This window comes from Gastrolobium bilobum, unplaced genomic scaffold, assembly GCF_033153095.1.
Source record: "Gastrolobium bilobum isolate Gb01-03AN ecotype WA unplaced genomic scaffold, APGP_CSIRO_Gbil_v1 utg20460, whole genome shotgun sequence".
NCBI lineage: Eukaryota > Viridiplantae > Streptophyta > Magnoliopsida > Fabales > Fabaceae > Gastrolobium > Gastrolobium bilobum.
In genome coordinates, this window is record NW_026896909.1 from 211,000 (window position 1) to 229,013 (window position 18,014).

The 18,014-nt window shown below is 35.0% G+C and overlaps 1 protein-coding gene across 1 annotated transcript; it reads left to right on the forward strand.

The window, feature by feature from the left end:
• Positions 1–1,435: 1,435 nt before the first annotated feature.
• LOC133302771 (uncharacterized) lies at positions 1,436–5,060 on the forward strand. Its single transcript, XM_061502592.1, has 2 exons — positions 1,436–2,123; positions 4,852–5,060. Exons 1-2 carry the CDS (start codon positions 1,436–1,438, stop codon positions 5,058–5,060), a joined length of 897 nt encoding a protein of 298 aa, XP_061358576.1.
• The last annotated feature ends 12,954 nt before the right edge of the window (positions 5,061–18,014 follow it).

Consider the following 18,014-nt stretch of genomic DNA (forward strand, 5'->3'; position numbering starts at 1 on the left):
ACTTATATTTCCTGAGCTGTCTTGTCTCTTATCTCTATTCTTATTTATATCTTATGCGTTACTTATATTTCCTGGGCTGTCTTGTCTTTTATCTCTATTCTTATTTTTTCATACATATATATATATATATATATATATATATATATATATATATGAAAAATATTTCTCAAGCAGTTTTGAGATAAGTTTATCTTTGGCTATCCGGATCATTTTACACCGGTGTAAGTTACACTCTCAATTTTGACCATTGATCCACTTGTATCCAATGACTCACATTTTTTTAGTAATGTGAGTCATTGGATACAAGTAGATCAATGGTCAAGATTGAATGTAAAACTTCTAATTCTTACACCGATATATATATATATATATATATATATATATATATATATATATATATATATATATATATATATATAGACACACACAGAGGGTAGGATATAATTAACTCCATACAGAACTACACAAATTCATCCTCATGTCAATGGTAATTCTTCACCCTATTTCACGTGCTTTTTTTATTAATCACAAATAATATTGAATTAATCTATTATCTTTATTGTTTTTATTTTTTAATTATTTATCTCGTATCTATATCTCATGCGATATTTGAATTTCCTGAACTATTTATCTTTTATCTGTTATCTCAATTCTTATTTTTTCGTATCTCTCTCTCATCATAATTAACTCCATATGGAACTATATAAATTCATCCTCATTTCCATGGTAATTCTTCACCCTTTTTGGCTTTTTTTTTTTTTTAAATAATCACAAATATTATTCAATTAGAGTTCCTCCATTCTATTTTAGTAGGTTTTATTATTATTATTATTAGGATTATATATTTGTCTGTTTAAAGGACATACTATTGTACCATTTTAACTAAAATTATTGTGTTTAGTAATTTTTTTATTAATAACCTCTCACTCTTCCCCATCATCATGTCATTGTATAATCATTTTTCTCACCGTAAAATACAATAATTTTAATTAAAACGACGCAGCAAAATTATGTTGTTTAAAAAGACAAGTACTTTTCTATTATTATTATTATTATTATTATTATTATTTTGGGTCACGAAATTTTACATTTTGTTCACATTTAGCAGCTTTTAGTAATCTTTTATTTATTGGGGTATATATGGGAGAGATTATACTTACTATATTTATTTTTTTTACTTTTTCTTACTATCAAATCTTAATTTCTGATTTTCACCAATCTAAAAGTTATAATTTATTGAGTCGTATTAATTAACTATTAATTCCTGATAAATTATAACCGTTAGATTGGCAGAAATCAACATATTGTATTTAAACTTAATAGCATTTGACTATGGTTTGATTTTATTAATTTGTATTAGGATCTTGATACATGCATATGCAATGCGTTGATAATGGCATAAACCTGGAAAAAGAAGTAAGTCAAGAATTATAGAATGGAGCATGATTTGAATGAGGAGCCTTTGGACCCAAGTCATAGTTCAGATTTTGAATTTGATTATTTATCATCGGATGAATCAGAATCTTCCGATGGAGATTGGCCACCTGTTTACTCTCAGGTTGAAATATCCAACGCTTTAAGGGAAGCCACAACAGATAATGCTCAAGATGAAACAAGGAATCATCAGCATGAAGTTGAAGAAGAAGGAATAGTCGCTGAAAGTGGGAAAGAGGTCAAAGGGAATGGTGGTAGTGATGCGAATAAGAGATCTTTGGTGGGGTCGGGTAGCAGTGGAAACTTTTATGATTGTAATATATGCTTTAAAAAGGCAATAGATCCTGTTTTGACATGTTGTGGTCACTTGTTTTGTTGGCCATGCTTCTATCAGTTGCCATATGCTTATTCAAAGGCTAAGGAATGCCCTGTTTGTAATGGAGAGGTCACTCCAACAGGCATTGTTCCTATTTATGGCAATGCAAGTGTTAGTTGCAATTCTCACTTGGAATTTAAAGAATCTGAGAGTTTAAGAGTTCCTCCTCGACCCCAAGCACCTAGGATTGAGAGTATTTGGCAGCTTCCAGAAAGCGAAACTGAAACATCAAATCTTTCTGTGATCGAAAATGTTACGCTGTTTCATTACCTCGTTCATGGATTTGGAGATGGAGATCAGTCAGAAAGCCCCAGTACTGCAACACACAGCAGAAGAAGAAGGAGGAGAAGGAGAAGAAGAGAAACTACTAATGTTTTAAGAAGAACTTCAAATGCGGCCAGAAGAAGGAGGATGATATGATTGTCTCTTTGGTAAGTAGATATATCATGACATCATACTGATGGAAGGTTCCTACTTTTATATGCGTACTGCAGTTTCTTTGTCATACAAACTTTTCAGTTTCTTTGTCTGAAACAAATATGTTTCCTAATTTATGTATAAACAGTAAACAACCATTTGAAGCTCTATGTATGGCGTAGCCAATTTTTGTTGAACAGATTTGAGGATGTTTACATTATCAATGTTTGTAATAGGCGGAGGAGGATTTCTTTCTCTTCCCTTAAGGAGCTTATATTAGTGATTGTTATGTTTGCAACAGTATGGTATCACATTTTTGTAAGTACAGAGTGAGTCATCACACTATGCCTGCTCATATTCTTAAAATATCATATCACTAACGTTGAGATATATAAAATCACTAACGTAACCTCACCCAAAAGTTAAGCTTTTGGGTTGAATTAGCTCTTTACATGGTATCAGAGCTTTGGTGTACCGGATTCGATCCTCGCCGCCTCCACTTTCTTTCTAGTGGAATTTCTTTCTTCATACAGGTAGATGGACCTGTGTATTGTCCACTCTTCAAGCCCCCAGTAGGTTTTTCTGTAAGGGAATATGTTGAGATATATAAAATCATTAACGTAACCTCATCCAAAGCTTAAGCTTTTAGGTTGAATTATCTTTACAACTAAACACAATGCACGGTTAATTCTTGCCATGCCTTCTAGCTTCCTTCCCTTATGTGCAGCAAATATTGTACGAAACTGGCAATGGCACTAAGTGATGCAAATATTGTGGTTTAAGACAGAATGCTACTGTCTTTTTTGTAGCCTTGTTACCGCATCATACGTAAATTTAGAATGACGAAGTCCTTAAGTCTTAACATTATGTCCAACAAGACATCTCACAACTTTCCCAAACTTCAATCAACTATTTTTCTCTGGCCATCATTAACTTGTAACCCCCCACAAAAAAATAGAGTCATGCCCCTTTAAGATACATTGGAAACCTAAGATGAAATCCATGCTAGTAAAGGAGTACACAGTCCTGTGTTTCTAAGCTATTTGGCAAATTGAACACCTACAACAAATTGTTTGTTATACACTAGAGAGTGTATTTGTCTTCTATACATTGTGTTTCCCGTTCTTTATTTGTTTTCTCGGTATGTCCTTCGGGTGCCTCACAATGATGGACTGGGCCACCGAAACAATATAGTTATTTTTCTCCAAGTACAATATGATATTTCGCTGAATTCATTTTATTGGTTTGATCGTCAATAGACAGCAGTGAACGGTTGAGATGGATTCGTAATTTTGAGGGTATTTGAAATTCAATATATAACAATGTTACTTTCACTTTTTTATTAAAAAATATACAGCAAAAATATCATTACTGAAAACCAAGGACTACCGGATCCCAAAAAAGGAGAAATAAAGAGTACAAACATCATCTTTTCATCGAATCTCCCCTGTACTATCTTTGGGAGGGATTTAAAGCCTTAATCCTGGACCCGCCCCGAATCGGATTAGTTGCGAAGCAATGAACCGATTGAAATATTTCCAAAAAAAAAAAACATCATCTTTTCAAATCAAATACTACGGTGTTGTTCACCCCACGCGTTCATTTCATTCGGGGGATGATCCTTGGATAAATTTTTATTTTTTATTTCTCCTCTCTTCTCAATAATTGTCTGATTTTGAATGGTTTGGATCATTTGTTCGAGACAATCGAAATTCTTTTCCCAAAATTCGGAAAATATTTTGGTGTCTCAGACATCATGTGATCCTGGACAAATTTTTCTTTTTCATTTCTCTTCTCTCCTCAATAATTATCTGATTTTGAGTGGTGCAGACCATTGAATAAATAGTGTTGCCGGACCACCTAAATTCTTCTTCCAAAATCCCATTTAAAATTTGTTAGATAATATAATGAAATAAAAAGACCGGAGAAGTCTGTGCTAACTACAATACACATGGGGAAATTAACTACTCTTAAATCCTTCTGCAATAAAGAAATATATTTCATAGGAGGATTTTTCCTTATTTTCATATCTCAGTTTTGTTTATAAGCATGTGTGGCTAGCAAGTCTGCTATACTATATTGCTTTTCCCTATAACCATAAGTGATCTTCACCCTCTGTGACGTCCTTGAAATTAACTTACTGATGCTGTTGACCAAAGGCAGCAGAGGATGATTAGCGTGACATCCATTTAGAATGAAGTTCATGTTTGAACGAGAATCTTCATCAAGTCCAAGGGTATGCTCCCCATTGATCAGTTTCCTGCACCTAAGTTCTTAGAGAATCCGAAAATCCACCTAGCTTCCAGCACAGTCTTGGGTAACTCCTCCACTACCAGCTCTAAGACCTTGTAGTGCACCGGAACCATCAAAATTAACCTCACTCATCCTTCTTCTGGGACAACAATTAATAATATTATAATAGAAGCATAATGACCAATGCATATAGCATTGGCCTTGTGGTAAATATTTCACATATCCATCGTGAAGTCCCACGTTCCGTTTTCAACAATGGAAATTTTCAAATATTTTACAAAAATGTACAAAATCTGGTTCAACTACAATATCACAGTTTCATTCCTATTCACATGCAAAATTGTTTCTCCTTTGTTAAACTTTGATGCTAGTCATGCTTAGGATCAAGGAGATGCTGGGGAAAAGCTGGATGGTGAAGGCTGTTCATGTGCATAGAGAAAGTGACAAAGTAGCTGATTGGTTGGCTAGTCATGCTCCTAGAGTGGATTGGAATGCTGTCTGGTATAGTGAACCCTCTGAGGGTTGTAGAGGTCTTTTATTGAGAGACATTAGAGAGAATAGTACCCAGGATATTGGGTAGTCAGTTGTTTTTTTGTTTTGTTTAGTTTCCTTACTTGTACAAAAAAAAACTTTGATGCTAGTGAATGATTATCTCCTTTTAATGATTAAAAAGATAAAAAATAAAATAAAAAATCTCGAGATGTTCTGTTTAAGGATTATATGAAGGGTGATACCCCAAGATAGTAATTATTTCCCACGTAAGGAATACTATGTTAATATAATATATAGTAGTTTAGGAGAGCTGTGATATGATAGTTCAAAGTTCTAATGTGTTTGGGTTATTTAAGTATGATAAGTCTCACATTGATTGGTAATGAATTAAAAAAAGTGGATGGATCCTGTACCATTAGGATCTATAAGCTCACTATGTTCTCTTTGGGGATGGAGTCACTGTATGGATGATACTCTTAGCACAGGTAGAGACCAAGCTAAGAGGCATTGTGCTAAGTATGAAGTAAGCAATCAACAATGGGGTTAGGTGTGTGTATGTGTGACTCAATATAAATGGACAGAATAACGATATATAAGATACCTTCTTGGTGTGCCCAGGGGGCTTATTTATAGGGGAAGGTGGTGTGAATCTTGTGTGGGTTGGTGAGGAGGGAGTCAACCCTCCTTGGGATCTGCTTAGGGTGGCAGACGCTGCTGGGCGTGGCAGGCGCTGCTATGATAGCAGCGATGCACCCCCTGTGCCTGGCGGTGTCAGCGTGCGACAAAGGACAGTTTCCTCTTATGGTATCTGGGGCGGTCACCTTTGGGGGTTGGGGTCCCAAGACGGGACATTTTGATGTTTCCCCTAGGGAGTGTCGTCGCTTTGGGGGTTGGAGGGCTGACAGTTGGTAGGGATGACGTGGATAGGAGGTTGAGATTGGGCTTGGACCTTTGGGCCGCTGTGTTGTTGGGCCATCCGGAACAGATCCATAAATCCGTTAAGGTCTTAGGTTGTAATAAGGTGTCAGACCACTTGATATGATGGTCTAGTTTAGACCATATATTGGTAGTGGTCTCCCGCTACGGGCTCTCTTTGGACTGGTCTGACTTTAATATCAAAGCCGGATTGACTCGAGGCAGGTTGAGTACTTCAGGCCTGAGTGGGTATTTAGTTGAGGGCAAGCATACCAATGGTGGGTTTCACAGTTGAGAAAAAGATTGTTGGATTATTCAAGTATGGTTATTCAAGTATAATGAGTTTTACTTTATTGATAATGAGCTAAGTGAGGGCAAGCATATATACCCATTAACCTAAGATCTTGAGTTGTAACATGATATCGGATTCATTTGATAGGACAGTCTAACTTAGTCCATTGAGGTGTGTGCAAAGGTACTGGAAAGGCAAAGTAATGGCTAGGTGAATTTGGGATAATTTGAGATACCTTAGCCACGGTGGTGAGGTAATTTATACAAGGAGGGAGGAAAGACTTTGCCAGAGTCGTTAGGAACCCATGATTCTTTGTCATTGTCATGCTTAGGTGGGCTTGACCTGATACATGGACCAAGTGGTTAGCCTTATGATAAACCTTTAGTTTATCTTGTTTTATGGACTAAAATAAAATGAATTATCTAATTGAACAAGTAAAAAACTAGGGTTTTAATAGGATAATCATGAACATTATCTAATTGTTACTTAATTAAATAATATTTGCTAATTTTAAGGGATTTGTTGACAAATGGAGTCAAATATGAAGATATGGATAAAGGGAGATAAATTCAGAAGATATGAAGATCTATCCAAGAAGATCAAGATCATCAAGTTGTTGAAGAGGAAGCTTAAGCCCCCAATGTGGAGCTTAAGCCCCCAAAATATTCCAAAATACGCAAATGGCCACTGCCTCTGGGCGCTTAAGGCCCCAACTCAGGGCTTAAGCGCGCGTCCAGAAGAAAATCCCAAGTCGAGGAGCGCGCTTAAGCGCGCAACGCGAATATGCAATCATCGTCCTAGGGGGCTTAAGCGCGGTGAAGCAAGCTTAAGCGCCCCGACAGGTCCAACTTAGGCCCATTCAAGGTGTTCAACTAGAATACGAACTCTAGGCTATAAAAAGACCATTGGGGACCAGAATTGCTTAACTTTTACTTTGCAAAACAATTCTGGGTGCTTGGAGGCAGAAGGAATGCGAAAGATTCATCCGATTCATGTTCGTGAGCGGCGGAGACGGATCATCATCAAGTTTTCACTGGAGATATTGAAGATTCACCAATCACCTATGGAGTTTGGGGGAGCTTTTATATTGTCTTTTGTTCTTGATTTTGCTATGTCTGGCTAGTTCTTTAAGTAGTTAGGGTTAGATGGATTTTAGTCGATTTATTATGCTTTGAACAATTCGTCTGTTAATTTTCCTCTATAAAAATTTCTGGGTCCCCCACTGCTACCCGACCCCTGTTTTGAAGTCTTGAAGTTCCCCCCTCTATGATTGTGTGTACTTCAAATTTGCCCCCCTCTATAAAAATTTCTGGATCCGCCACTACTAATTTATGGTTCTTTTTAAAGCATACACTACTAGAAAAAACTTATATAGCGACGAAATTGTTATGGAAATTCCGTCGCTAATTTCATCGTCACTACTATTTTCCGTCACAAATTCCCTCCCAAAATTGTTTGCGATGGAATTTGTGACGGAAAATAGTAGCGAGGATGAAATTAGCAACGGAATTTTCATAGCAATTCCGTTACTATACATGTATTTTCTAGTAGTGATATATTACAATCATAAAAGTTTCCACTGCTACCCGACCCCACCGAAGATCTCTTATTCGCATCACTACCAACATTTCCTTTGTTCCCTTTCCCACTTTCAACGACTATTCCTTCTTCTTCAACTTCATGCTGATGATTCCTTGTTTCATCTTGAGCATTATCTGTTGTGGCTTCCCTTAAAGCGTTGGATATTTCAACCTGAGAGTAAACAGGTGCCCAATCTCCATCGGAAGATTCTAATTCATCCGATGATAAATAATCAAATTCAAAATCTGAACTATGACTTGGGTCCAAAGGCTCCTCATGATTCAAATCATGCTCCATTCTATAATTCTTGACTTACAGCTTCTTTTTCCAGGTTTATGCCATTATCAACGCATTTCATATGCATGTTCAAGATCCTAATACAAATTAATAAAATCAAACCATAGTCAAATGCTATTAAATTTTTTATTTTTTATTTTTTATAACAAATGCTATTAAATTTAAATACAATATATACTTTTCCCATAAATAAATGATTACTTAAACCTGCTAAATTTGAAAAAAACGCAAAATTTCGTGTGCCGAAATAATAATAATAATGAGAATATAAAAGTATTTATGCTTTTAAATAAAAAAATATTGTGTACTGTCAAAAAAAAAAGTGTCATTTTAACTAATATTACTGTGTTTTATGGTGAGAGAAATTATTACACAACAAGAGATCATGATGGCGAAGACTGAGAGGTTATTAATAGAAATATTTTTAATTTAAATATTAAATAAAACACTACTAAATACTAGTGTTTTAAAATTCGATTCGGATTGGCCGGATCAACCCGGGTCTTTGTGACCCGGTTGGTTCTCCTATCTGATCGGTCATTTGGATCAGTTCTGCAGTTAACTCAGTTTGCATCGATTGACTTGGTCGAGACTCGGCGACTCAGTGACCCGATTTAGATCGATTGACCTTTTTTTTGTTACTGAGAACTCTTGAATTAAATCATGCTCATATTTTGTGGTAAATATGATTAAAAAGTAAGGTGAAAATAAGAAGGTATTTTGAATTAGAGTAGTTCTTTTGTGTAATTTAGTTGCATTAATGATCTCAAGAAGTTAAGTGAGAATAAACACTGATGGTCTCATCTCAATGTTGGACACTTTCTCGTTAGTGTATATTTCATGCCTACCATTTGTTATCATGATTTAGTTTATCTGTGTTATGTCAAGACGCAAAAGGTGCATTTAGCTTACATTGCAATTTTAATCCAATGTTAGGATATGATCTAGAGCTAGAAGCATAGAAGTATATAATATTTGCTATCATTGAGAACCAATTTATTTTTTGAAGCTCATTGATATTTTTTTTATATAAATTTTTAATATAAGTAATATATTAAAAGAATTATTTATATTCTTTTAATGTGTGAACAGTAAATTCGGTTGAACCCAATTAAATCAATGACCCAGTACCTCGACCGAGTCGATGACCGGTCCAAGTTTTAAAACACTGCTAAATACTGTAATTTTAATTAAAATGAAACAATACTATGTCTTTTTTTTTGGTATCCTCAATATTATTTCTTTGATACGGACAAATATTTTTTTCCTTATAATAATAATAATAATAAAACCTGCTAAAGTAGGGAAATTTTTATGGTACAATCGTAGTACCATTTTTTAGTGGGGAACACCAATCAAAAATAGAGAGAAAATGTGAAAGTGACATGAAAAAAAGAAAAAAGAAAAAAAGTCCAAGTGGTAAAATTTGAATGAAAGTCGCACATGCGACGGTGGTATCAAAAGTTAGCTCCTAAAGTAGAATGGAGGAACTCTAATGGAATAGTACTTGTGATTATAAAAAAAATAAAAAGTGGAATAGATTGAAAAAGGGTGAAGAATCACCATTGACATGAGGATAAATGAGCCCGTTTAGATGAGCTTTTTTTTTTCCCAAAAAAAAAAGCATTTTTATTTTAAAGTGCATTTGGATGTTGTTTTTAAAAAAAACAGAACTCATAAAAAAAAATCAAAAACTTACTTTTTTCAGAAGCTAAAAATTTTAGCTTTTCAAAAAAGCAAAAGTTAAAAGCTATTTTTTTTTTCAAAAAGTAAATATTTTTTTAAAAATCTAAATAGTTTTAACTTTTATAAAAAGCACTTTTAAAATAAGGAGGACATAAAAGTACTTTTTTTAAAAATCAATCCAAACGCACTCTTAGTATAGTTCCCAGATGGAGTTAATTACAATCAGAACAAGAAATATGAAAAAAAAAAAAAAAAAAAAGAGAAAACCGATAAATGACAAGATAATTCACGAAACTTAGGTAACGCATGATATAGAGATACGAGATAAATAATTTAAAAAATAGAAATAATAAAGATAATAGATTAAGTGGAATAAATAATTAAAAATATCAATAGTAACCATTATAAAATTAATTTTAAGAGAAAGAAACAAGTATTCATCATTCTAAATAAGTTCCAAAGATTCGGCAATCTTGACAAGGTTTTTCTAATTCTACTTATAGTTTTGAACAATATGATATTGATGGGTTTAAGAAGTATTAAATCTAACCTTTTGCGGAGTTCTTTGGTGCCAACCGCTTGGAGTTAAGTTGAATGAGTACTAACCTGAAAATGGCATAGATGTAAAAATAATAATCAAAAGGCAGAGAGAAATTACTCTTTTTTTTTCTTTTTTATACAAAGAGAGAAATCACTCTTAAGATGGTTGTTGTCACACATACTGCATCGATTTCAGTTATGCATTTAAGGTTTATGGAATATTCATAGTATAATATTCGATTTTTGAAGATCTAAAAATAGGAGAAAGTTATTACTATAATCGATTTTCATTTACAATTATATCTTAATCGTTAATTTCCGTCAATCAACAGTTATCATTTATCGCAAATTAATAATTAATTAATAAATTTGATTTGCGAAAATCTTAATCGTTGATTGATGGAAATCAACGGTTAAGATATGGTTATAAGAAGTTGTAAACGAAAATAGATTGTAAGTATAACCTTCCCCTAAAAATAATTGTCATGACTCATGATGTTTGATTACTTTTCACACTTCTGACTGAACTCTCTCTCCTAATCCAGAATAAAACAACCAAATATTTTGGATCACAGAAAAAGATGATTACTTTCTCAAACCAGATTCTTTTAATTCCAATTGACATTTGCTACTAATTGAATAAGCTTGTGATAAAAAAAGGTGCAATCGAATAAAAAGGGGTGAAGAATTACCTTAGACATGAGGATGAATGGAGTGTTTTTTTCCGGTAGAGTTAATTATAATGGTAATGAGAGATAAGAAAAATAGGAATAGAGATGATAAATAAAAGATAAGATTTATATAAGAAAATTTAAGTAACGCGTAAAATAGAGATACGAGATAAATAATTAAAAATTGTAACATTATAGACAAGAGATTAAAAAAAATAAAAAATGATACAAACTAGATATGAGAAATTAAAATATTTCAAAGGATATATATATATATATATATATATATAGGGGTAGGATCCTTTGACATTAGTGTCAAACTTTTAGTTTGACACCGCATCTGAACCCTTCATTTTAACAACATTTGACGACTTTTAATATCTCATGCCTAAATGTCACATGACTTATCTTCCTCATTTTTTTTCTTCTTTCCTCTTCTCTCTCATTAGTTGCACACCTTTTGATCTTCCTTACACTGTCACCAGCGTTTGCCTTCCAAGTTTCAAGCTTTCGTGTGAAATTATTTCTTCAGCTCAACCTTCTTGGAGCCCCACTTCTCCATAGTTACCCTCACTTCTCCTTTCTTACTGAACCCAAAATAGAAATCTTATCATGCGCTATGCTGCAGAGGACAATGAGTTAGTTCCGGTATTAGAAGACTGGGGAGGGCAGGAACTTGATGGGATTTCACCTTCTATGGTCGACACACAGGTATCGTGATTTGGATTGTTCTGTGGTTTTAATTTTACCAACAAAAAAAAAAGTAGCATGCATGCTATGTTTTGTATATCTTTGGATGTTCAATAAGGAAATGAATAACTCTGTTTCTTAGCTTTGTGTAGTTACTCTCTTTGTATGAAAGCAATACATATTTTTGGTAATTTCTTGACATAAAGATTGTTGTTGAGATCACATAGAGAGAGAAAATTAAAGGGAAAGAACATTTGTTGATAGCGTTAACCACAAGTTAATGCCCAAGTACATGCGTCAGATTTATTGTATTTATTTAGATTGTTATTGTAGTAAACTATTGAAGTTTGGACATAGGTGAAGCAATTACTTCACAATAATAAGACCTGCTTGTCTATAGAGTTTGAAAATTATATTGGATCAATTTTTGACATAAAAGAATGGGACACAGATTTGTTTTTTTAGGGGAGAAAATGTACTTGGGATGAGAGAAAAATAAGACCTAATCTAGTGTTTTCTCCTGAATAACATAATGTCTTGTAGTCTATAAAAATGGAGAGCAATCACAAAGTATGGAAATGGGTTTTTTCATTATTTCTCATAGGAACCAGGAATTTTGGGGAGCAGAACACTTTGCCACAGTCATTTCGCCTTTTTGAGGAAGCCTTTGACGTCGGCATCAACTTATTTGACTCTGCAAAAATGTACCACCCTTCTTTATGAACTCTGCTAAAGACAATCTTTTGGGGCTGATTATGTTTTTGGAGAAGCCTTGTGTAACAGCCCGTTACGTACCAGTAATGTTATCATTGCATATGGTATTAAGCGCAATTACAATCACAGTAATTGAGTTAATTTACGGGTAAACTTTTTCTTTTATTACATCCTCACCTTTAAACATTAACCATTTCTGTAATCAATTAAAAACAACACCGTAATTGTAAATGCAAAACTCACGGAAGCATAAACTCTTTCATTGCAACCCCTCCAAGGAATACCATAAACTCAGGGTTAAAAAACACTTATTTTCAAAATTTACACAGTGGTAATCGATTACCATTCTTGAGGTAATCGATTATCAGAAGTTCCAGAAAGAGGCAGTAGCCAATTTTGGGCTCCCCTGTTTTTGGTAATCGATTACCTTTCCATAGGTAATCAATTACTCAACTAGGTAATCAATTACCTATGCAAAAGTAATCGATTACTTAGATCACAGTGGCTCAATTTTTGTGTCCCCTGTTTTAGGTAATCGATTACCATACACTCAAGGTAATCGATTAACCTACTGTAAAAGTGACAGATGACAACTTTTTCATTTCAAAATGATCCAAGTATTCTACCCTTAACACTTTGATACTAATTGTGCAACTTATACAAGTACTAATATAGGCTCTAGGCCCTTCCATCATGCATATTCATTATGCAATGTCACAATTACAATAGTTCACAATTTCATAGCCATTTAAACACCAAATGGCCAATTTACATCACAAGTCTCCAAATGCCTCTAAACACAAAATATGTGGCCATGGACAAGTCCCATGCTCACCCAAAATATCAATATAAACAGGAGACATAATATACATCAACTACATAGACTTAGAATCTAATCATGAACACCCAAAAGCATGGCAATATCAACATGCAATATATTCATGACCTAAGTCCAAAATGTTAGATATAATGCCATATGCATCAAATGTAATCCTCCAAAATGTCATGCTCCCCATATGCACACCATTGTCCAATCCTCCTTTAAGCAGGCCTCTTGCCCGAAGGTTCTCCATGCTCACTATAACCTGAAATGATATCCCCAAACGTGGGGTGAGATACACAAATATATCTCAGTAAACCAAGGGTACTAGAGGATCACTCCACCTCATGGCTCACTCAATGTGCATACAATGATCATCATATAAAATGCATAACATACAAAATCACATCACATTGGGCTCACATCCAAGAACATCCACACAAGGATTCCGTTCAAGGACCCCATCATATAACTCCTGGGAAGCTTCTTGGTGCCTCTCTCATGGATGAGATGATCCCATGGCAAAACCCAACTGGAACTCCTTAAGAGACCTATCCAGCGGAAGTCCCACGTTTGGATCATCCTAGTACCGTTCCCAGAGACGGCCCCATGGCAAAACCCGACCGGAATCCCCCAAAGGGATATCTCCAGCGGAAGTCCAAACCACACACATCTACTGGCCAGAGATCACAGATATGTCACACAACATGCTCCAAGCATGTCATACAATCAAGCAATAATGCATGAACATACAATTCATACAAAGTCAAAGAGCACAAAATCCAATCACTACCTTCCACTAGGTGTGGCAGAACACACAAGGGATAAAATCCAAGTACCAAGAGTTTACCTGAACTCCGAAAGCAATGCCCTTTTCACGTAAGCTCCAAGCTTATTCCACTTCTATTGTTTTCGTGAGTGGTAACCTATATCCATCAATTAACCAATATCATCAACAATTGCATACAACCAATTCAATTCACATCAATAATACTTAAACATAACCACTTAGGCCTAATGGCCATCTTACATTTTATTCAACTACCTTAACCCTTTCAATCCTCAAACTAATTCAACAATCCACTATTCTATGCATTAAAGCATCAACTATTAATTGTACAACATTTTTCACATCATTTTTCCTTATCTTTCCCTCTAGGTTGAATTCCACATGGAATCATGCTCCAAGGTTTTCAATCCAATTCAACACTTACACATATCATACAATCCTATTATTAACTCATACCAATGCTCCACAACTCAATTATTCAATCCTACCATCATACCAATTCACAAAGTATTGAAATCTCATCACAAAATTTTCGAAGTTACAATTTTTCAAATTACCATAATTTTTATTGCATCAATCATCATCATTTATCATTCTAAGCATTTAATTCCAAAAGAGACATACCGTTTAATGCTCCTAACTACCACAACTCATCATACATAATCAAAACCCTCATCTAATTTATGATCTCAATGAAAACTCAATGAGAGTGTGAAAACTTTCCACCAATAGCTTCCTAGGGTCCAAGGCGATGATCTCCAATCAATGAACCAAGCCAAGAAAACACCAAAAACCCACCAAAACACCAAATTTTTGTGGCTGATTTTGGGGTATATCTCCTCACACAACAATCCCCACAAGGTGCATTCTACATGAAAGTCACTCACAAGATGATGGGGAACAACTTTGTAGTTGGAAGTTTCTCTCAAAAATGGCTCTAACTAAGAGTTGCAATTGAAAAGCTCAAACCACCCTAACCAATGGTGTAGGCCGCGTGAAGAAGAAGAAGAGAGGAGAGAGAGTGTTCTGATTTTGTGAAAAAGGCCAATCTCTCATGTGTTTAATCCACTCACTTAAGTGGGAGTGGATCCCACTTGACACTTAACTTTCTTAAATCATCTAATTTAACCCACAAATTCATAATCTACGTATTTTTCTCGTTCACGTCATATTTTTACTTCCTAAAAATACTGATCATATTTTCGCGCTTATCGGCGCAATTATACCGCAATATTTTACTTTGGTAAAATCACTATTCATCAAATTTTCTGAAACTTGCCTATCCACTCGATTTTTCGTTCTGAATCTATTTTCGGCATTATTTTTACCATTTGAGACCTTCTACTCAATTTTTCTTGCCTAGGGTTACGTGTTTGATAAATTACAATTTCGCCTGTTTACGTATTTTGGCCCTAATTTCAGGATTTTTACTAATCCTACCCCTTTAATTCATATTTTCACATATAATTATACATTTAGAAATATGAGGTGTTATACCTTGTAATTCTGGGGTTGTATCAATCTTTTATTTTTGACTTTTGTAATATAGGATTGTCCTTGTTTTGATTGGTCATGGTTGATTTTAATTGTACAATAGTTTTGAATTCGCATGTGTTTGAACTGATGAGTTTGAAGAAATTGGCCTAATGTCCAATGAACTCCCCCTCTCTAAGTAAAATATTATCCAAAATTGGGAGCTTTTTCTAACCTCAACTTCATTCCCAGCTGTAACACCCCGTGTATACCTGGTTTGTTATCATATCATTGTATTAAGCCACGTTTAATTAAAATGCGGAATAAACTTTTTCTTTTCGATTATGACGTCATTAATATTACCAAGTTGATTACTTAATCCTTTTCATAAAACATTTCTTGTATGTAAGTTGCAAATAGACAGCTAGCTACACTGAATAACCTCAATATATAAATCATTAACGGTGTCTCTAGTCACGAAACTACAACACGTAGACCGGACAAAACCAGATAGTTTATACAACTCGAGCTAAACCATAAAGTCAAGTCAATGTGGCATGGACAATTCCCATGCTCACCAATTAAGGCAACAAGGCCCAACATAGTCTCAAATCAAATAACATAACAACAATACAAATCATGTCAGCATCCAAAGCATATCATCATAAATAACATATATCTCAACTAAGCTCCGGCCTCCTACCGCCAGAGGTCTCAACCCCCGCATTACCTGAACCTGAAAATGGTGCCCCAAACATGGGGTGAGATCTCTAAACAGAAATCTCAGTAAGACAAGGGGTCCTCAAGGATCTTCCACCCCAAGCTCACTTACATGTGCAATATAAGTTCTAAAAACAGTTTCACAATATAAGTTCCAAAACCAATACAGTGCAACAGATAATCATGCCATGTGTGTAAACTATTCTACTAGCCAGAGAAATGCAGGATGTACATACGTTTACAACCCACAATTAGTACAAGGAACACCGCTTGCACCTCACCCACAGCCTCACCATCTTGTATGTCCCACATACTCAAGCTTACCGTATAGGTGGAACACCACATGCATATCATAAGGCACTAGCACATAACAACTCAATAGCATTTCAACAAATCAATACATGAAAACAACATCATGCATATAAACCATCCCCCCATGGGGTATGGTTGGACCAACAATGGCTAAACCGAGGACACGAAAGCTCACCTTGCAAGCTAACTATCCAAGCCAAGAGTCCAACCAAGAGCCTGCACTAGCTCAAAGCCCAACAAGCAACTCAATCACAATTTGTTTATGCAGTAATCAATCATTAACAACCATTGCTCAAGATTACATAAGTGATTAAGGCTTTCCAACTCATTTTAAGTCATTTTATGCAATTTCTGCAGGAGGTATTCGAATACTCCCCGATGAGTATTCGAATACTCCAAGTCTCCAGAAAGTATTCGATTACTTTCACTAAAGTATTCGAATACCAACACCCAAGTATTTGAATACTTACTAAAGGTATACGAATACTTTTCTACCCATAACAGTATCCCAATACTTCAGCAAGGAGTATTCGATTACCAGAGGACAAGTATTCAAATACTACACGAAAAGTATTCGAATACTTTTCCAACAGAATGCAGAAATTCGAGCTGTCATCTGCATAATTCCATTTTTAAGTGTTCAAAAGCGATTGGGAGTCCAACAACTCCCTAAACAAATATTCATTAATATCTTATGAACTCAGAAACTCAATTCTTAACACAATGGTCCAAGTTTTACTTTTTAACGGATTAAACAAGCTTAAATCATCAAAATACCAAAACTATGATTATGGTATACCTCAAGTGACTCCAACTCAAAAAATGGAACACTCTTGGAGTCTTTTACACAGCACCAAGGTTCTGCCTCTAAAGAACCACGAAAATACAACACAAGCTAGGACCTTTCATCAACAAAATGGCTTCTTGGGACCCAAAGTGGTATGAACAAGGCTCTCACCACCTCAAACTCAAGAGGACAACCCTCAATACCACCAAATAGAGGATACCACTCAGCCAAGGAGCAACTCACACAAGACAATCTCCCACAAGGCTATGGTGTTTAAGTGAAGAAAAGAGGAAGATCACTTGGTTGGATTTCTAGGCAAGTTCCAAGCCTCTATGAAGAGAGGAAATGGCTGAAGCAATCAGCACACAAGACCCTCACGTAGCAGCCAAAAATATGGCCTAGGGTTTAGAGCCAAGCCTATTTATAGGCCTATTAAATTTTAATCCCACTGTATTCGCACTAATAGCTACGCTTATCATTTTAATCTCAAACTTGAGATTTTGAACCTACTCATTTTTCTAAGATTTCTCATATTTTTATTTTATTTTTCGTAGTACTATTTCGGTACACGCTTTTACATAGCCACTATCAATTCTGGCACCAGTTCTCATTATTTCGATCTGAAACTTGTTATAATAGTCCTATGTATTATTCTAGGAATATTCACACACTTATTATAATTTTTCGGGATACTTCACCGGTACACGTTTATACCGTGGAGCAGAACCGGTTTCTGCACTTTTCGTCAGAAGAG

Bases quoted from the DNA above. Each gene is read 5' to 3' on its own strand.
- LOC133302771 (XM_061502592.1), top strand. From the start codon at position 1,436: ATGGAGCATGATTTGAATGAGGAGCCTTTGGACCCAAGTCATAGTTCA. The intron at 2,124-4,851 runs GTACTGCAACAC...CTTTGATGCTAG, and splicing joins AGATCAGTCAGAAAGCCCCA to TCATGCTTAGGATCAAGGAG.